Source organism: Chrysemys picta, chromosome 13 (genome assembly GCF_011386835.1).
Source record: "Chrysemys picta bellii isolate R12L10 chromosome 13, ASM1138683v2, whole genome shotgun sequence".
Taxonomy (NCBI): domain Eukaryota; kingdom Metazoa; phylum Chordata; order Testudines; family Emydidae; genus Chrysemys; species Chrysemys picta.
Window position 1 is genome coordinate 49632947 of NC_088803.1, and position 21550 is coordinate 49654496.

Consider the following 21550-nt stretch of genomic DNA (forward strand, 5'->3'; position numbering starts at 1 on the left):
CCCGCTAGCACAGCTGTGGCATTGCTTCAAACCAGACACAGGGAACTGTACCCACTTTTTAGTCAGTAACAACACCTCCTGCTGTACCTAGATTTTCCTTGATGCTCTTCCATCTAACTCCTGACCAGGCTTGATCTTGTAGGTTGCTTGTACATCCTACAGTGCTGGTAGCATCATGCCATCAGGTGGCATGGCTGCACACTACGCAGAATGGGATTAATTGTGACGGTTGCTATATGGAAACCTAGGGAGAATATCCTATTAATAATAATAGAAACCAAACTCTTGATTCCCCAGTCACTGAGTTCTACACACAGGCTGCAGCTTCCTTCGCTCAGCTAACACTGACACCTGTAGGCTTCAATTTCAGGCAGCTGCAATAAAGAACCGTTGTTCAGTACGCTATTGTTATGTGGCAATAGTTGGGTTTTTGCAGGACTCCAATTCCCTTATACAGCAAGCTTAAAAGCAACCAGTGAGTGTCTCCAGGTGACAATGGGAAATCCATAATTACTATGGAATGAAGTTAACATATGTAAGTTGCTATAACATATAAATGCTTATCATGTCAAGGGAAATGTCCCCATTTAGACTTTGCATAATTTGCAATATTGTTGTATTTCTGGTTTAGTGTGTTTTGGTCAGTCTTGAATTTTCTTTCGAGCACAGTTGACCCTACAAAATAACTACTGGAAACAGGCCAGAGCTGAGCAATTCAGAACAGGCTTCCACCATGTCTGTGATTGTTTGAACCTGAGAAGTTGGTCTGGGACCATCTCTAATAACAACACAACAAAGTTTGTGATGAACTAATCCAGTGGTTCCCAAATTTGTTCCGCTGCTTGTGCAGGGAAAGCCCCTGGCGGGCCGGGCTGGTTTGTCTATCTGCCGCGTCCGCAGGTTCGACCGATCGCGGCTCCCAGTGGCCGCGGTTCTCTGCTCCAGGCCAATGGGAGCTGCTGGAAGCAGCGGCCAGTACGTCCCTCGGCCCGCACTGCTTCCCGCAGCCCCATTGGCCTGGAGCAGCGAACCGCGGCCAGTGGGAGCCACGATCGGCCGAACCTGCGGACGCGGCAGGTACACAAACTGGCCCGGCCCGCCAGGGGCTTTCTCTGCCCAAGCAGCAGAACAAGTTTGGGAACCACTGAACTAATCAATGATATTTTAATTGTAGAATCATAGACACATAGGGCTGGACATGACCATAAGAGGTCATCTAGTCCAGCCCCCTGAACTGAGGCAGGATTAAGTATATCTAAACCATCCCTGACAGGTGTTTGTCTAACCTGTTCTTAAAAATCTCCAATGATGGGGATTCCAAAGCCTCCGTTGGAGTTTTTAGCAGAAGATTTCTCCTCTCGGTTTTTTGTTTGTTTTATTAGTTCTGTTGCTTGCCACTGGTTTGCATCACATGAAGTTTCTTCCTTGGTATCCAGCCCCAAGAAGATATACTAATGCCTAAGCCTGATCGCTGTCAGAGTGTCACTGTTTCCCTCATTGGTTTCACTGCCGCCTTTTTTTACTACTATCTAATCCAGAACAGTAAATAGCAAGGTCACATTTTCAAACAGTTGGGCTTCTGAATTTCCACCTGCTATTTTCAGAGGGCATTAAAAAAAAATCTGCCAGTCTTGTTTAAAAGTGATTCAAAATACTATTTACAATGTTTTCTGTGTGCATTAAACATTTGTTTTCCTAAGGGTATGTCTACACTACAAAATTATATCAGCCTAAGTTATGTCGGCGTACAGCCACCGCAGTAATTAAATCGCTTTTGCGGGTCTGCTGTGCACTCCTTCTGTGTGTCCTCACCAGGAGCGCTTGCACTGATTTCACTGGCAGTGTGGGGCGGCTTCTGAAAGTCAGCAACAGTCAATGGAAGCAACACTGTTTCTAGACTGACACTGCGTCGACCTAAGCACTACGCCTGTATCGGAGGTGGAGTTATTAAGCCGGCGTAGTGAGCAAGTTACATCCGTGGGAGCGACGTTTTAGTGTAGACGCTTACAGAGTTAGTGCGACGTAAGCTGCCTCGCATCGACCTCACTCTGCAGTGTAGACCAGGCCTAAGAAAGTGTAGAGTACTAGCTTTGAAGTTGGCCGGGATCTACTATTAACACCTACATATCAGGGTACAAATACAAGAGACCTGAGGTTTAACTGTCATGCTGTCTGAAAAGACAGAACTCTGGACTGTGCTGAAACAGAGTTAAGCTGAGGTGCAGAAAGAAGGGGAATGTTAGGTTTATACATAATATTGCCTCAGCAATCCCTCTGTTATACACACACACACACACACACACACACACACACACACACACACACACACACACACACACACACAGGAACTAGGGGAAATATTCCTTTAAAGTGTTTGGTGTATAATTGCAATTTTCAAGTGCAATCATAATGGGATTTGAGTGCACAATCACGCTCTGAGGATGCACACTCATCGTAACTGTACATACAAGTTAGTTGCACAAATCTGTACACGTTTTTCCCCTGTGAAATTCTGGCCCCCTTAGAACCCTCTATTTGTCCAAGCTTATGCAGGGTTTTTGAGCCTGTAAATAAGGACACCTGCAAAATAACAAGGTCAATTTTAGAGAGTGATTTTGCCAATTGGCCCTGCACATTTAATTGAATGCTGCTAAACATAATCCTACGCAGTGTCCCTCTCCTCCCCCTCCAGTCAAATAGAATGAGTAAGGAGAGCTTTTGGATGTCAGAGTAATGCATGGCATTAAGTGCCTGCTATGCTAATTGGTGCTATTAATGAGCACGTTCCTTTCTGATGTGTCCACAAACTGGAGAGAGTGGCAACCTAAATGTTTAATTCATGTTTGTCAAGTCATGGATTTAATAAAGAAATCGATTGTCGTTGTTTCTGCTAATGTTGCCCGCAGACAAACAGCAACGAGGGTCTGACAGCATTCAGGTGGGTCACCAAACACAAGTTCTTCAATGCTCCACTGTGCACCCCTTTCCCTTCCACCTCTCACCCAACATGTCTAGTATAACCCAGGCCATCCTCTCCTCAACCCAGTCCCTAGTGGCCGTACCTCTCACGCAAATCGCCCCTCTCCTCCTCATCTTTCATCTCCCGCACTCATGTCAGAGCCCCCCATTAACTCAAAAAAAGCCATGGCTGCTTCACTGAAGATGCCTCTTGCCTCATGAAGGAGTTACATTCAGCAGACTCAAAGCGGTTAATTAGCAGCAGCAGCAGAGTCACCAAAGGTACTTATTTACCTTATTTTTATCTACCCAGAGGCTCAGTCTGAGGATGGCTGGCCTGAATGGATCTCCTTGCACTTTAACTTATCAAGCAGCACAACATGACTGTGAGGAGGGGAAGCATTGTTCCTATATTACCAACAGAATTAGAGGCCCAGAAAGGTTTCTGCTACTCTGACACTGAGTAACATCTTAGTCCACAGGTGACCCTCCTGACATTAGCGAGATTGCTCATGAAGTAGAGCCAACTCATGGTGGCAGAATCTTGCCTTGGTCACCGAGGAAGTCTATGGCACAGCTGGGATAGAACTCTGACCTCCTAAATCCCAGCCCTGGGCCATGTCATCGCTTTCCCCCAAATAGGGTTAGTCAAAAATGTTCTGTCAAAACTGGCTTTGGATGGAAAAACGGGGGGTTGACTCAACAAAGTTTTTTGCAACAGGTGTCTGAGTTCCACAAAATATTTTGACTTTCATCGAAAATTAGGGCTGTCGATTAATCGCAGTTAACTCAAACAATTAACCCCCCAAAATTAATCACGATTTAAAAAAATAATCCAGATTAATCGCAGTTTTAATCGCACTGTTAAACAATAGAATACCAATTGACATTTATTAAATATTTTGGATGTTTTTCTACATTTTCATATATATTCTATTCTGTGTTGTAACTGAAATCAAACTGTACTTTTCAATTCACCTCATACAAGTACTATAGTGCAATCTCTTTGTGGTGAAAGTGCAATTTACAAATGTAGATTTTTTTGTTGTTACGTAACTGCACTCAAAAACAAAATAATGTAAAACTTCATAGCCTACAAGTCCACTCAGTCCTGTTTCTTGTTCAGCCAATTGCTAAGACAAACAAGGTTGTTTATATTTATGGGACATAATGCTGCCTGCTTCTTACTTACAATGTCACCAGAAAGTGAGAACAGGCATTTGCATGGCACTTTTGTAGCTGGCATAACAAGGTATTTATGTGCCAGATATGCTAAGCATTCATATGCCCCTTCATGCTTCGGCCACCATTCCCGAGGACATGCTTCCATGCTGACGATGCTCGTTTAAAAAAAAATGCGTTAATTAAAATTGTGATTGAACCCCTTGGGGGAGAATTGTATGTCCCCTGCTCTGTTTTACCTGCCTTCTGCCATATATTTCATGTTATAACAGTCTCTGGTGATGACCCAGCACATGTTCATTTTAAGAACACTTTCACTGCAGATTTGACAAAACACAAAGAAGGTACAAATGTGAGATTTAAGAATCTGAATCAAGGTGTAGAGCATGCTTTTAGAAGTCTTAAAAGAGCAACACTCCGATGCGGAAACTACAGAACCTGAACCACCAAAAAAGAAAACCAACCTTCTGCTGGTGGCAGCTGACTCAGATAATGAAAATGAACATGTGTCTGTCCGCACTGCTTTGGATTGTTATCAAGCAGAACCTGTCATCAACATGGAATGGTCATTGAAGCATGAAGGGACGTATGAATCTTTAGCGCATCTGGCATGTAAATAATTTGGGACGTCCGCTAGAACAGTGCCATAAGAATGCCTGTTCTCACTTTCAGGTGACATTGCAAACAAGAAATGGGCAACATTATCTCCTGTAAATGTAAACAAACTTGTTTGTCTGAACAATTGCCTGAACAAGAAACAGGACTGAGTGGACTTTCAGAGTCTAAAATTTCACATTTTTATTTTTTAATGCAGTTTTTTGTACATAATTCTACATTTGTAAGTTCAACTTTCATGATAAAGAGATTGCACTACAGTACTTGTATTAAGTGAATTAAAAAATACTATTTCTTTTATTTTTTACAGTGCAAATACTTGTAAATAAAAATAAATATAAAGTGAACACTCTACACTTTGTATTCTGTATTGTAATTGAAATCAATATATTTGAAAATGTAGAAAACATCCAAAAATATTTAAATAAATGGCATTCTATTATTGTTTAACAGTGCGATTAATCGTGTGGTTAATTTTTTTCATTGCTTGATAGCCCTATTGAAAATATAAATACCTGACCACTGAATTTTTTGGCCATAACCCTAAAATGTTCAGTATTTGGCCCAAAACTAAGTTTTTTGGGCTTTGTTTGAAAATGTTCAGGGTTTGCTGTTTTTTTGTTTGTTTGTATGTTTTTGACAAAAAAAAAATGTCCATGTCATTCTACCTTCAGTTCAATACCTCCCAAAAGATTAATGAAATCAGGCAGAGCCACTATTGCATTTTAGCCTAGTCTGATTGAAAAATACAATGCTGATATTCAATGAAAGGAACGCTGCTCTTTGCCTGGGCATTTTCCTTCCAGTTTCCTGACTAGAACAAATCTTTCTGCCTGATTTTACCTTCCTGTAAAACCAGACTGAGCAATGAAACATTCACCGTGTGTGACTCTTCAAGACACACTACTGTTGTTGTTGTCCTTTAAACTTTGATAAGAAACTGGAATCTCATTCAACATTTAATGAGATCTCTGAGGCATGAGTAAATCCTTCATTAATAGAACAGTACGTTTATAATTGGACTCGCATCACAGGCGACTGATTATGCTAATAATGGTCCCTTCCATGTACAGCATCGTTCAATTGGCTAGGTGCACGATTGAAGTATCAGGTATTAGATCATACCAGATCCAGGTTACCAGGCTAGATGGCCTGACCTGGAAAGGCAAACCTTATGCTCCATTAGGGTCCAAAGCCTCGGGCAGCTCACAGTTGAGTTTGTGCAACGAAGAATGTTACGCCTCACTGCATTTTAGGGAGGATTGGGTGTAAATTTAGACCCTGAAACATTGGAGAGAAGAGCATGCAAATCCTTTCACCCTAATGAAGATTATGGGTCCCAGGGGAAGGAGGGAGGCAACCTGAATATCTCTGCCGCTTGCACACTGGGGTGCTGTTCAAGAGGGAGCCCAAGAGCGGCGCCACATTTAAGAGCCCGTAGCGATGGAGCGGAGTAGGCGGCTAGAGCCCTAACACCAAGACGGCTGCCTCTACCAGGAGGTTCTCCAGCCTACCTCCCTTGCCTCTGAGGGGGAGGAGCAGCATAGCCCACAGATATGCCTGTGATGGAGAAGACACGCTCCTCTGGAGTCCTTGCTGCTGGCAAAGGGGAGGAGAGAGCAGCTTGACTCCTCTGGACACCTCACTGCTACCAAAGAAGATATAGCAGGTCCCAAGACTCTAACATGCTTCTCCTAACTGACACTAGGGTGACCAGATGTCCCAATTTTAAAGGGAAAGTCCCGATTTTGGGGTATTTTTCTTATATAGGCTCCTATTACTCCTCACCCCCGTCCTGATTTTTCATTTTCTATCTGGTCACCCTAACTGACCCAAGCCTACAAACCTTCCGGGATTCACCCATCACTAGGTTTATATGAATTTACAAGCCAGAAGCTGGGGAGGAAAGACAGAGAGGGGAAGAGACAAGAGGACGTCGCTTTATCTCTCTGTTCCTCTGATCCCTGCCTTAATTTCTTCATAACAGAGTAAAAGCACCAAATTCTCTCACTGGACATTAGGCTGAGCATTATGTTGGTGAATGCAGAGGGGAGGACACCGAACAGAAAAAAATTGGCCAGATACTCTGCCACGGGAAATCAACTTCAATGGAGCAACGCTGACTTACCCCAGGTGAAGTTCCAGCCCACAGTCTTTATTAAACATACATCTGAGAATAATATTTGCTCATAGACACTCCCCTCCTAGGGATTACGTAAAGCCAGGGAGTTTCATTCAGACAGTTTAGGGGCAGTTTACCAGTCTACATATTATAGACTAATTATTTTCAGACCTTGTTGTTATTAGAGTTCAATTCCATCTTGAGCAGTGACTTCAGAGAAGTAGTTTGCAATGTTGTGGCCGCCATGTTGGTCCCAGGATATTGGAGAAACAAGGTGGGTGAGAGATCTTTTACTGGACCAATTTCTGTTGATGAGAGACAAGTTTTTGAACTTGGACAGGGCTCTGGAAGTTTGATAGTCCCCCACCTTGTCTCTGTAAGAGTAGCACTGTTTGGTTCTATAGATATCGTCTCTCAATGATTTCTACACTGTTTCGGTTTTTTTCGACACAGAGAAAGAAAGATCTTTTTTAACGGCCTACCTTTCAAACTGAGCCTTAGAGCCAAAAGTCAGGCAGGGTCTGTTCTGCTCACTCATTATCACCAGGAACAAAAGGGCTGCAAGGCCTAATTCTGCTCTCAGTGGGATTTCATGTGTGCAAGGAAGAGCGGACTTTGTTCCTGCAGTTGGAATTTAGTTAACAATTCAGCTGAAGAGTCGCTAACTGGAACTGAATCCAGCTCCTTTTCCCTACAGCTGTCTTGGCTGTGGGAGGCTAATTGGGGTCTGAAGCTATTGCATTGGCTTCAGTGGATTTTAGATTCGACTCATAGTCAGTCAAGTTAGCAGGTCTGACTCTGACTACACGTTCGGGGACAAACGTGTTCAGTAAGAAGGTGCCATTTTTATATAGTCATTTCGCAGATTAGAACCATATTATTGTCTCGTTCAATGAAGACAATTAAGCTGCAATATAATAGTTTTATAGCCGGACAGGTGACAATCATCCAGAAATACTGGCTAGTATCAAAACAAGAGCATTTTCAAGACAAATAATGTAGTCGAGATCTCTTAATTGTTCAGGCCAGAAAGGCCTAAATATCTGCTAGTAATAACTCCCCGAAGTCTTATTTTCTTCTATCAAATACTATATCAATATTGGCAGAAGAGAATTATGGCTTGTTACAGCAGTTGTCCTCTGTAAACACCTTCTCATTGTTCTATACTCCTTCAAGATTTAATTTCTAGATTTAACTTCACTTCAGTCTCATCTAAACTTTTCACTTCATCTTTATCATACGGAGAGTTGAATTGAAATTCAAGAACTGTGTTGTTCTGCTGACAAATATCAACCGTGCTTCATTTAAAAGCTCTGCCGATGAAGCTCCTTTTGCCAGCTTCTGTTTTCCTTATAGTTCAGATATACATCAGCTCATCAGATTAAATGTTTTCAGAATGCATATAAATGAGGCACAAATTTATTTTAATTTGACTATACTATTTTAATTTAAACAGCGCTATAGAAGTCTGAAAATTACTTCCTTACATAACTGCTGAGCTCCAGTTCATTTGAAACTGCTGAGCTCCAGTTCATTTGCAAATTTGACACCATCAGATCAGGATTAAACAAAGACTGTGAATGGCTATCCAACTACAGAAACAGTTTCTCCTCCCTTGGTGTTCACACCTCAATTGCTAGCAGAGCACCTCACCCTCCCTGATTGAACTAACCTCGTTATCTCCACACTGATATATACCTGCCTCTGGAGATTTCCATTACTTGCATCTGAAGAAGTGAGGTTCTTACCCACGAAAGCTTATGCTCCCAATACTTCTGTTAGTCTCAAAGGTGCCACAGGACCCTCTGTTGCTTTTTACAGATTCAGACTAACACAGCTACCCCTCTGATTCCTTACATATATAGATATACTTAGATATTCCCGGACTTAAAGCATTTTTCTTCCACAAGCACAAACCTAAACCAAACTGGGGTTTTCAAGTTCTCTTCCCCGCCCCCTAGCTAAACATTAAAGAGATTCAACAGTAACATTCCAATTAAAATACTCTCCAATGGCAAATTAGAGAAAGCTTTGTTCAGCAACTATTTTGTACAAAGGAAATAATAGCTACAAACAAATGATAGGTGGAAGAAGAGGTTTCCACTTAATTCTGAGTAGTTACAGACTATCTATATGTGTACTAGCTTATAAATGCAATAGCTTGGCTCCCTAGATGGGAAATCTTAGGTTTTGCCTGATAGGTTTGGAAACTTGAAAACTGTTATCTTGTCCTCTCAGTCTTCTCTTTTCCAGACTAAACAAACCCAAAATTTTCAATCTTGCCTCATAGGTCATGTTTTCTAGACCTTTAATCATTTTTGTTGCTCTTCTCTGGACTTCCTCCAATTTCTCCACATCTTTCCTGAAATGTGGCACCCAGAACTGGACACAGTACTCCAGTTGAGGCCTAATCAGCATGGAGTAGAGCGGAAGAATTACTTCTTGTGTCTTGCTTACAACACTCCTGCGAATACATCCCAGAATTATGTTTGCTTTTTTTGCAAATGTGTTAAACTGTTGACTCATATTCAGCTTGTGATCCACTCTGACCCCCAGATCCCTTTCCGCAATACTCCTTCCTAGGCAGTCATTTCCCATTTTATATGTATGCTACTGATTGTTCCTTCCTAAGTGGAGTACTTTGCATTTGTCCTTATTGAATTTCATCCTATTTACTTCAGACCATTTCTCCAGTTTGTCCAGATCATTTTGAATTTTAATCCTATCCTCCAAAGCCTCCCAGCTTGATATCACCCACAAACTTTATAAGTGCCATTATCTAAATCACTGATGATACATACATATGTATGTATTTGCATGTCTAATTTGTGTGAAGATTTAGTCTTTTTTATTCTTTGTTCTACCTGTTATCTCAATTTCAGCAATTTGAGGACCAATAAATAATGAACTGGTTGCATCTTCTACCTGCTTCTTTAACAGACTGGTAGACATAGACTATGTCATTCAGAGATATTCTTCAACTGCCCATGATATGGGGAAAAATACCATATTGCTCCAGTAGTCAGAGTGTTTCCAATAATTTTAGGGAAGATAATATCTGTTCCAAATGTCCTTCAGGTCAGTCAGGACCTCTGTCTTATTGAATGAGCCTCATCAGTTAAATAAAAACACAAACACCAAAGTTTTCAAAAGAAACTATCAACTTTCTCTTGATTTATATTAAGCCATCTACCAGATCATCTTATACCTATGTACAGAAGTCCTTTGTGCCTATATTACAACTGGGTGAATTCTTCAAAACATTTCCTGATAATATTCATTGTAATAAATACACCTCTATCCCGATATAACGCTGTGCTCAGGAGCCAAAAAAATCTGATCGTGATATAGGTGAAACTGTATTATATCGAACTTGCTTTGATCCACTGGAGTGCGTAGCCCCGCCCCCCTGGAGCGCTGGGCTTTACCACATTATATCCGAATTCGGGTTCTATCGGGTCGCATTAAATCAGGGTAGAGGTGTATTTGAACTCATTTCACATGGGATCATGTCCCTTGTGTTCATTTTCTCTGACTATTTTACCAAGTGCTTTTAACTGACAGTGAATTTTTATAGGAACAACTAACTTTAGGTGAATAATAGTATTCGGGAGTGAATTTTGAACTCCTAAGTGCAAACATTCATACCAGAAACTTCCTTTCCAAGTGTTAAGCTCATCTAATTAGAGAATAGAAATGCTATCACATGTGTCCAATTAAAACTATCTAGAAAAGTTTGAATATTCAAATATTCTCAATGCAGATCCAAGGGCACAGTCCTCCATTGATCTGACAGATCTATGTAAAGCTAGTGTTCAGAATTCTCCACTCACCGTCGCTGATGATAGCATGTTGCATGCCTCAGACAGGTCAAATAGCTACACATGGCGGCAAAGCAGTGGAAAATCAGAACCCACGCATTATTCTCTGAAACTATTTGAGAAATATTTTGAATAGCAAATAAATTTAGGGAAACTGCAAAATGTTCATGGACAATAAACATGTCAAATAAATGTATTCACTACAAATGATTTCCTCATCTTTATTGAGCCTTGGGTAAGCTACCTTCACAACCATTAAAACCTCAATTATGGAACATCCAGCCTGCTTGTGAAGGAAAATAAAGGAAAAGAGGTTTTGTCTTTTCACTATGAAATCATATTCCTCTGTTTTACATATGCTTTGTCAGACCCAGTAGAGACAATTTACAGAGTCTTAGAGCTTATCTTATCAAGCCTGCAAAATCCAACAGCATATTAATTTCCCCCTAGGATATTAGTTTGGGTTTAGATTCCTTATGAATGTTGACAACCACATATACTCTGTAGGCCAAACTGGCCAAATGTACTGATTTAATTTGGGGCCCCAGAGTGCATCAATGGAAGCTTTTGACAATAATGAGCTCAGATAAGAGAATCACTGACAACAAGGGGTATGGCTTCCTTGAAGATGAAAATCTCAAATCAATTGCAATCGCATTGTTTTTATCTATTCCCATAAGTTAAAAACAAGGCAGGCTTCTGTGTGGATTCAGAGCCAGAAGCTTTTCCCCCCCCAAGCATCTCATCCCAAAGAAGAATATCAGAACTCTTTTTGTAAGCACAGTGGGGCCTTCCAAAATGATTCGCATTAAAATGGTGAAACACTGAAATAAGACCATTGGACCTTTTCCGCTAAAAGTTCCACTAAACCCCCTTTATACCACTCTGGCAGTATAAAGGGACCTTATAGTAGCCATGAAGTATTGATACCTACTTTAAGGTCCTTTTACACTGTCAGAAAGATATAAAGCATGGGAAGAAATCCCTATAATCATCCTCCAGGCCAGCTCATGGTCTTGCAAATCCCTTCTTGAAACTTCTCAGCCAAGGTGCCTTAAAAAACCTACATGGTCAGGCAGCTGATGTGCAGTGATCACTGCCATTACAACACACTGGCATCTCTTTGTATCCCGCCTGTTCGTTTGCTGTATCCTCCTGTAGTCTCTTGCCTTACACGTCGATTGTGAACGCTCTGGGGCAGAGTCAGTCTATTTGCTCTGTGTCTGTACAGTGCCTACCACAATGGGGTCCATGACTGGTGTGACTGCAAATCCAATGATTAATTCGTATTAATCATAAATTGGTCTTTAGTGTAAAGGAGAAGCAGGTTCATTATTTCTTATTCCATTGCTAACATTTTCAGGCTCTAATCCCATTCCATTGGTAGGTGGGTTTGCTGCTTTTTCAGGGGCTACCTGAAAAAGATTTGAATGTGGATATTGTATTTTTCTGTGTCTGGTTGGTGTAGAAACAGGGACTCCCATGTGCATGTGAAGGTTGCAGGAAATGATGCGCACCTTTCCTTGGCTGCAGTCTAAGCCACTGATCATATATTAGTGTTTAGCTTGTGCCTGCTTTTAGGATAAGAAGGGCTGAGTGCCCATGAATTAATAATTACATAGGGCTAATATTCAGAGGTCCTGAGCACACACCCCCCCCCGATGATTTCAGCCAGAGCTGCGAGCTCAGCACTGGTGAGGATCAGGCCCCTGGAGAATGGAAAAGATCGTTTCAATAGTCTCTAAAGCGGCACACCCTCTAGATATAGATTTACCTCAACCATTTCTTAGAGAACGTACCAAACTGGAACCATGCAACTGTTAATTAAAAATGAAGACCGTTCCATTGTCAAAACGCAGTCGCAAAGTGTTGCCTGTTTAAAAAGCCATTTCTGTTCGCCGTTCCAAGGGCACTCAACGCACATTCTGCCAGGGTGGCCAAGCAAGGCTACGTGTCCTCCAACAACCAGAGCTTGGATATTGCAAGTACAATAAGTGAAGATGCTCAGAGACCTTGCTAAGCCTTTAAGACCTCAGCCAATGACAAATGACTTCATTACAATGAAAGCAGCCAAGACACAAATGGAAGAACCCAGGGAGAAGCAATCCAGTTTAAACCAGCTTGGGAAGAACAGAAGATTCTGTGCTTCACATAAAGCATTTTTTTTGCAGCTTGTAACACAGCGGCTTCTTCTGCGCTTTCGTTAGCACTAACATGTACAGGTTGTCTAAGAAGTTAGATGTGTGATTACATGCCTAATTTGTGTATCTACTCAATGCTATTATCCCCTAGGGACTGCTCCACCAGCAAAGAACTGGACAGAGCACTGCATAGGTCACCCTGTCTCATTCCACCGCTGATGTGCCCCTGCCTCAAATATATAGGGAGCATGCTGAGGATGTGAGGAGCTAGGGCCAGGTGCTCCAGCTGCTATAATTTACCAGAGCCTTTATGCCCTATGTTATGCCAAGTCACATGGCATTGTTTCTAATCCCTGATTGGGCAACTGAAACTTTTAGAAGAGGAGAATGATTAATAGTGAATATCCAACCTTCCTGTGGGATTATTTTGGAGAAATAAAAATTCATGTTAAAACTTGTGATGCTTTTAGGAATCATGAGGATTGTCATCAATACCAGCCAGCCATCTGAATCGGCACCTACAATGCATAAAGGATCTCACAATTCACGGCCGAACAAACTCAATGTTTTTATTCACAAAAATATTTGTAAATTATTTTGGTAGAGTTGACCAACATTCCCTTGCAATCGGGAATGTGCGAAAGTCAAACTCTGATGTTCCCATCACCCATGTAACATACTTTTGAACTGTGCTGATATCTCTTCTCTCAACTAAAATGCCCTCTCTACTCCTCCTTTGGAGTCTAGCCCTGGAAAGCCTGACACTGAGCTTGCATAGGGCTCACTGAGAACTGAATTTGGCTACTACTGTCCAAAGGTCTCAAGTAAAGAAAACAACCACCTTCTTCTGCCATATGTGTCCATATGACACCCAAATTTCACACATGCAGATCCAGCTGCAACAGTTTATTTACAAACAACACTAGAGGTTCCTTGGACCAATCCCAGAACCTGCATAATGATACCTAAACAGTACCCAGCCCAAGAAGCTGTAGGTAAGTTTGCAAATAATTTCTCAGAAACTCTCCTCCTTTCCTCCTATCACTTTCTACAGAGAACCGCTCGGGTATAAGTTAGAGGACATTGCACTGTTGCCCAGGAAGGAGAGGTTCTCAAGTGAAACCAAGACCATAACCCGTTAGCAGTTGGAACTGACAGCGTTAGGGTCCTTTTTAAGCCAATTTTGGACTGAAGGTACGTATGACATTCTCCCCGAATATTATCTGAGTATATTTAAAGGATGTGCCTTTAAAACAAAAACAAAACCCTTCCCAAACAAAACATTCCACTACATGCATAGTTCTTCCCCTAGGGAGAGGAAGGACAAACCAAATGTGACAGATGTCAATGATGTTGCTTAGCGTATGACTTGAAGGTGCTCAGAGATTACAGCAATTATGGTAGCATAAGAACCTGGATAGACTAGAATAGTATCAAATAGAATAGGGAGAGAAAAATACAACCATCTCCCCAGTGCAGAAAGCGGAGCAGATTTTTAAAGGAACACGGTCGCCTTCCTGGAGCTCAGACTCACTTGTTGTAGAGAACAATATCCGGCCTCCAAATGAGTTCTGAAGGGATGCGGATGGATGTAACGTTCTCGTATTCCAGAGGATCCCAGCGCAACTTGTAGTCATACCACTCCTGGGAAAAACAGATCCATTACCAGGGACTGAGAGGAGTTAGAATTGAAATATACATGGAAAACAAATACAAGAAAACACCTTTTGGGCTCACCCACCTGCTTCACCCACATGTTCGTGGTCATCATTTGATTCTTCTCATCCTGAAACAGAAAAGCCACAAGCTCAGAAAGCAGAGGCATGTTTACTGGAGTCCGTTTTTGTAATCAGAAATAATCTCAGCAATAAACATATTTTTCAGCTAAAAAAGGCAGATGTTGCTGGAGTTTAGCATGGGGCAGAACGCACCTGTCTGATACCACCAAACAGCTGAGTCTAAGACGAGGCAGTCTTGGCAGATGACCAACTTGGATTTGTTTAACAGATTTTCCTAGAAATGTGTGTACTAAGGAGACTTTTGTTTTGAAGGACATTATAAGGCCCAGCCAAGATGAGCTCAGCACAGCACCATTGGGGGGGGGGGGGGAGGGGAGAAAGAAGAATCCACAGCCCCCACCACAATGGGGGTAGGATTGTTACATTAGTCCATCACTCCTCCCCCAGTTGCCTGCTGAGCACAGCTTCACAGGGACTTCCAGGGAAGCTGTCCTATTGAGAACCAACCACATGCCCCTTGCAACTTCTCCCTTGGCAGGGCAGTACCAATCTGGCTGCAGACGTGGGGGTCTGTGGATATGTCCCCTGCACGATTTACCTTCGAACTTGTCCACAGACAGTTCCCCAGCACTTCCTTTCCTGCATTGTTCTGACTGCTTGGAAGTGATGCTTTGTGCCAGACGTGCACTTGCCCTTCTTGAGTTTAAGGCCATTATCGATGGCTCTCTGCCTTTAGCTCTAACATGCATCTCTCCTCTCCCAAGTGTGTTCTACAGAGAACACACTATAGTACTGTGCTAGGAAGGAAGCTCCGGTGGTTAAGATTAGAACCAAGACCCCACTGTGCTCTTACCCCTTGCCTCATTCCTCCAGAGCACAGACTTTTTCACACAGACCTATCACAGAACCTAAGGAAATTCCTATAGCAAATTGGTAGCTTTCAGATAGACTTGTAGTGAGAACTGGGGGGTTGGTTTACCTGTATTCAGACCTTGACACTTTGCCCTGAAAGTGTAGAGTCTAAAGCTCTTCTACTAGCTATTTGTTCACTTCTAAACTATATGCTTTTCCTGAGTTAGGAGATCTCTCTCAGCTGCAACGATTGCTCACACAAGCATTGCCATTTCATTTAAAATGTTCTTCTTCAGAAAACAATTCATATTTTCCTAACCCCTGCTTGTCTCTTTCTCTCATTTATAAAAAATGAATTTAGCACTGATAAAAAGTGACAGCTCAATTGGCAGCTGTTGGAGACTGAAACCCTCTTTTTATCCACAAGAGATGCAATGCCAGTGAAATCTTCCCCTCAGTGTCCTGCCAGATCTAACCTGCAGGGACCGTCTAAAGAGATGGTGGCTCAGTCTCCAGGCTTGTTCAATCCTTGGCTTTTCTTGTGGAACTGCCAATAAAGGTGCCAGCTGGTGCTACCGGTCAGAATAGCATTTGCAAATGGGACATCTGTCCATGGGGATCTTTCATATAGGTCACTGAAAAGCCATCAGGAGGTGAGAACTTTTGATTGTTACCAACTTGGGCTGGATTTGAACTGGTCAAGAAGAAATTAAAGGCTTTATATCCTCTAATCTCTTGAGTAATTCACTCCTCCCAAGACCTGTTTCTGAGTGCAACACAGCTTCATTCTTCTTTAAAAAAATCTGTCTTGCATTTTTTATACCTAGAGTGAATTAAGGCTCAAATTCTCCAAAAAAAAAATGTGCATTTTGTGCATCTACTTTGGACATGTAAGTACTAGGTTGGTCGTTGCTTAGATTCCAGTATAATAAGGACCATCTGTAAAAATTTCAAAAGTGTCTGAGGGACTCAGGAGCAGAGCTGGCCAAAACTTTTCAACCAAAACATTTTTTGGCAGAAAAAGTAGATTCAGTGATGCCAAAATGTTTCACAAATTCATGTCCATTTCGCTGAATTGTTCATGCTGAAAAAATCAACCCCAATTTCAGAAACAATGTCTACGTTTCATTTTGACATTTTTTAATGAAATGTTTTGATTTTTCAATTTAAAACAGATTTTCATTTAGATAATTTTCTTTAGTTTTATTTTTTTAAAAGGTAAAATATGTTTAAAAATCCTCTAAACTACAATGAAACATTTCATTTGACCCAAAACAATTTTTTTCAAATTTTCAATTTGCCAAAAATTTATAAACATTTCATTTTGGGTTTGACCTGAAATTATTATTTTAATTTTTCAGAACTGCCAATGAACTGAAAAATCCATTATTCACCCAGCTCTACTTAAGAGCCTAACTCCCACTGAAAGGGACTTACGCTCCTAAGTCACTGGGGTTGAGATTTTCAAAAATGCCTCAGAAATGTCAACGGGAGTTAGGCACTTAACTGTCATTTCTGCCTTTGAGAATCGCCACCTTAGGCACTTTGGGAAATATTTCCTCGTATAAACATGACAGATACTCGGTTGCAGTAAACGCATAAGCACATAGCTGGTTAGATGTATATTCGATCATTTCTGTGTGCATTTACCACATTTGCACACACAAATGCAGTAAGCATGTGTACATGGCCAGCTGCATGTGCAATTAGTCCTTTGTCTGCACATTGACCATGTCTTAGTGTGCAATCAAGCAGCGTTCATGTGCATTTTGTATGTGAGTTATGAAAACTTGGGCACCTGCAGTATTTACATTTCTACAAAATATGTTAACTTAAACACTACAAATTCGCTTTAGTGACCAAAACATGTGAGTCACTCTGCAAACATACAACCTGATGATAGCTCCGATGATCTATACAGCTCTTTGCGTGTTTTGGGGTGATAGGCTCTTTCCTGTGCTAAATGTGAATGGAGTGTTAAGTTACAAAATATAACTATGTATAAATAAATGAAATCCAATGCAAGGCATGCAAATTGCTCAGCTGTCACTAATACAATTTAATTGAACTGTTTAATGTTTGCTAGTTTGCTTACATGCTAATTACAGCTTCTGTGTAAATAACCAAAGAAAAGTGCTTTGGACTCTGTTCAGTTCTCACAGTTTAAGGTGCTGGATTTTTGTTTGTTTGTTTGATCTCCTCAATGGCCTGGCTTCAAAAGAGCTCAGATGTCAATGCTTTTTTGAGCGAAAGCAGCTCACTATTAACAGAGGAACAGAGGGGTTGTGGTAGCAACACAGTTGAGGGTGGAATTTAACTGCAGAGTCTCTTTTCCCAAGGTGAATATGCTGCACTCCATGCTACCCAGCAGAGAGGGGCGTAGGAGGTAACTGGGTTCTATCTAGTCTGCTCTGAAACCTATGTCTCGGTCTCATAGTCACTTAGCCCAGTACCAAACTTTTCTCAGCTCAACAGGGTGAAGTAAGGATACAGCAGGACAGTGGATTTGATATTGAGTTTTCTGGCTTTTGTCAGTCCGAGTCGGGATTTGAATATTGATCCTGATTTGCTTTTTTTTTGACTTTCTGCCATTGAGATGTGTCTAGAGGAGAAACAAACTCCATTGAAAAAAGAAGGCTGCGCTTTTAACACCATGTCTGACAATCATGCTAAGTTTTCTTAAGGAATGCTGCTGTGGTAAGAAGGGGGATTGTTAGACAGACACTCAGCTGCACTGGGAACATGATACAGGAATTGTATCAGGGAAAGGGTTATACAGGAACAGAGAGAACCTTACTGAAGGAGACGGGGAATAATTAACTAAACCTCAGCTGTTTTACAACCCTGCCTGTCGACTGCAGTTTTAAACACAAGAATATGACTTTTACAGGGTATATTCTTCCTAGGTAAGACAAGAAAAGCACTTCAAAGCACAAGTATTGATCTCACCGTTCATGATTGGGTAGTTGCATAATAGAAAGCATCTCTTATGCCACCACAATCGTTGATGTACCATCTTTAATCTCATCAATTATTCAGACGAAATGCATACAACCTAAATACCATCAATGACAGATTTGGGCTCCTCAGCCGTTTTGTTCTGCATGTGTACAGCACCTTGCACAATGGGGTCCCGGTCCATGACTAGGGCTCCTAGCTGCTATCACAATAATAAAATAATAATCAATGCTAAGCTCTGTTTTTTGAAGTTGTTTGAGCAAAGGCTTATATATAAAAAGATACACAACCCCTCATGCACATATGCCATTCATTTCTCAAATACCTGTATTAAATTGTATACTGCACAGATATCTTTGCCACATATAACATGGTTATAAATGTGATAAATTGTGGAACCATGTGCATCCCTAATCTACACTCCTCTGACCTGTACTCTGACCACTAATCTAGTCTACCTGCGACTACCTCTAACATCCCAAACATGAATGGACTCTTCTTTGAAACCACCCACCACAGAACCATTTTCTAATTTCCACCCAAAAGTAGAATTTACCCCTCTCAATTACAATGGCATGAGGCCCAATATGGACAATATTCAACCAGGGAGACGTTTAAGGCCTGAGATCTCATGACTTATGAAGGCTAGAAATTGGACCTTCTTACGACTGGAAAAGGGACCTTCTTTTCTTCCCAATAGAACTCAGCAATCTGAGTGGAAGAACCAAAGGGGTCATGATAACATTATGGGTGGATAAACTAGTACAGGTGTTTTAAGAGGTCTGTAAACTGTATTAGCTGGAATATTTATCTGAGTCACATATGGCTGAACCCAGGATGCAGCAGCCTCGCTTCTCAGAGGGAGGAATATGAAAGTTAGCACCAATATTTCTTTCTCTCTAATCCATTTCAAAAATAGTGGTTCTGTTACATAGGCGGCATATAGAGCGTACATGATGGTGTAGTATGGTATAAAGAGTTAATAAGCACTCATCTGGAATGACCTGTAAAATTCATGTATAGCTTTACTGTTTGCGTATAAGCACAAACTCATGCCAATCATTCTTGTGTACTATACTACACCATCCTGTATGATCTTTCTTCTCTCTCTGTTACATGCATAAGAACATAGTGTACATATAGGTTTCTATTTAAGAAATAATTCAGACAGTTTCCAAAAATTTAATATTCAAAACAGAGATGCATGTGCACAGACACACACACTGGCATGCAAAATTAGTTATCTGAGTTCCATGTGCAAATTGGTACTTGTGCATATAATCATGCTAGAACAGTAAAATGCAGATTTGTGTGGGTGTGGAATCATGCACCTGTTTTCTTCTTTGAAAATTGAGCTCCAAGGGCCATAAAATCATGTCCTTTAAATACCATGCCAATGCATATGCCTGACTCATAATAAAAATCAATCCATTTTGTATGTCATCTATATTTTGTATACATGTAGATTCCCTTTGAGCAAACATGCAAGAACATTTTCTCTCAGCCACTATGCCTCAAAGCAGCCAAAGGACGTTCCATGTGAAGAAAGAACTTTGGGATCCTTGGATAAGATAAGTAATAAATGTGTAAACTATGTATTATGAATACTAATTACAGATCAAATTCTAAACACCTTACTTGTTTCTTACTCAGCCAAAATTCATTCCCTCAAAACTCCCCTTGAGCTTAATAGATCTATCTATGGATTTTATACCATGGACTTTCCCTTGGTTTCAGAAAGGGCATCACATTTTTTACTATAATTAATAAATAAATAATACAAGACCACCAGACTGCACACCTTGATGAGCAGTTATTCGCATGAGTTCTCCCATTAGTTTCAATAGAACTTGTTCTTATGGATAACTGTTCTTCAGTGTCAGTAAGATATTCATATTCTGATCGTGAAATAAGTCAGCAAAAACCGCACACGCTGGCTTGCATCTGGAATCACTCCTCACCCATGACCCCTAAAATCTCCACTGCTTATAGGTACCGTCAGTTTCACTTACCACGTCAATGAGCTGCGCGATGGACAATCCGAAATGGACGAGGACCACATCCGAAATGTTGGCTACAGGTCGGGACCACTTGTTATAGCCAGAGAAGAGTTTCTTCAGGAGTCTCTCCTCTGCGTGGGCTCGGGTTTCCACATGGCTGCACACTGCAGGGAAAGTGCGAGACATGAAAGTGTGAAACGTTTGTAAGTTAGGAAGACCCGAGCAGAGACATTTGGTGTGGTGGAGAGGAGGGGAGTGCTTCATCTTCCTCTCTCCCTGAATAGGCCCCAGCCCTTCTGTCCTTTGCAGACAGACTATGATGCAAGTCCTACTTATATATGTACAGCACCTAGATACCGTGGTGATGGGCACATTAGAAATGCAGACAGGTAGAGGAGGAAAGAGTATAGGTGGGCATGACATGGCAGTGACAGGACGTCCCAGTGGGACTGGCCTGCACCTTTCAGCATCTACAATGCCATAGTTAGTTCACAATGTGGCATGGAACAGCATCTAGGAACTGTCTTGGGGGAGGTGGAGATTGTTAAAAAGCATTGGAAATACACTGCGTGGACTGTTCTCCTGTTAAATTGGTTCGGCCCCTTTGTGGATGCCAAGCAGCCCCAGTCTTGAACAGCTGGGAGAATATTAGCAAGGTCAGGCTTTGAAGCATGGAGTGGGGCATATGAAAGGGCCACTTGCTCTGGACAGGGCAAGAAGAGGTTTTCGGGGGGAGGGGGGAAAATGGGACCAGGACATCAGTTCAGGGGTGTGTGGGTGCATGTGTGTGTGCCAGAGAGAGAGAGTGAGTCTGTGATTATGGAGATTAAACACATCAAAAAACGACCACTATCAGACCAAATTTCAACCCCCTGAGCAAAGCAAGAATGTCCTGGTCCAGTAACTCAGGGGTCACTCCTGGCTGCAGCATCTGTGCATCTGTAGTAGAGACAAAGGCGAACGGGGTCTGGTTTGGGAATTAGCTGAAGTGAAGAGCGCACAGCCCCCCTCACTGATGACTTTAAAAGTTGGAGGCTGCAGAGACTGGCTCCCCGTTCACTCGGGAGTCACTGTCGGTGATTAAAAATTAAAGCCAAGCATCGCGGAGGCAGACGCCAGGAAAGGTCTCTGGTCTGTGCTGAATGTGCACAAAGGCGAGGGA

At 41.6% G+C, this 21550-nt stretch overlaps 1 protein-coding gene across 3 annotated transcripts in view; it reads right to left on the bottom strand.

Annotated features, from left to right (window-relative positions):
* Positions 1-21550, bottom strand: part of CHRNA4 (cholinergic receptor nicotinic alpha 4 subunit) — a 37044-nt gene that overhangs the window by 11938 nt on the left and 3556 nt on the right. For 2 of the 3 annotated variants that reach the window (XM_008178607.4, XM_005309565.3), the window contains exons 2-4: positions 20401-20552; positions 14581-14625; positions 14374-14483 (exon numbers count right to left, since the gene is read on the bottom strand). In XM_008178607.4, coding sequence (XP_008176829.2) covers positions 14374-14483; positions 14581-14625; positions 20401-20552 — 307 coding nt within the window. Of the gene's footprint in view, positions 1-7359; positions 7492-14373; positions 14484-14580; positions 14626-20400; positions 20553-21550 lie in introns of those variants that run through there. The other variant, XM_042858459.2, reaches the window with a different exon arrangement.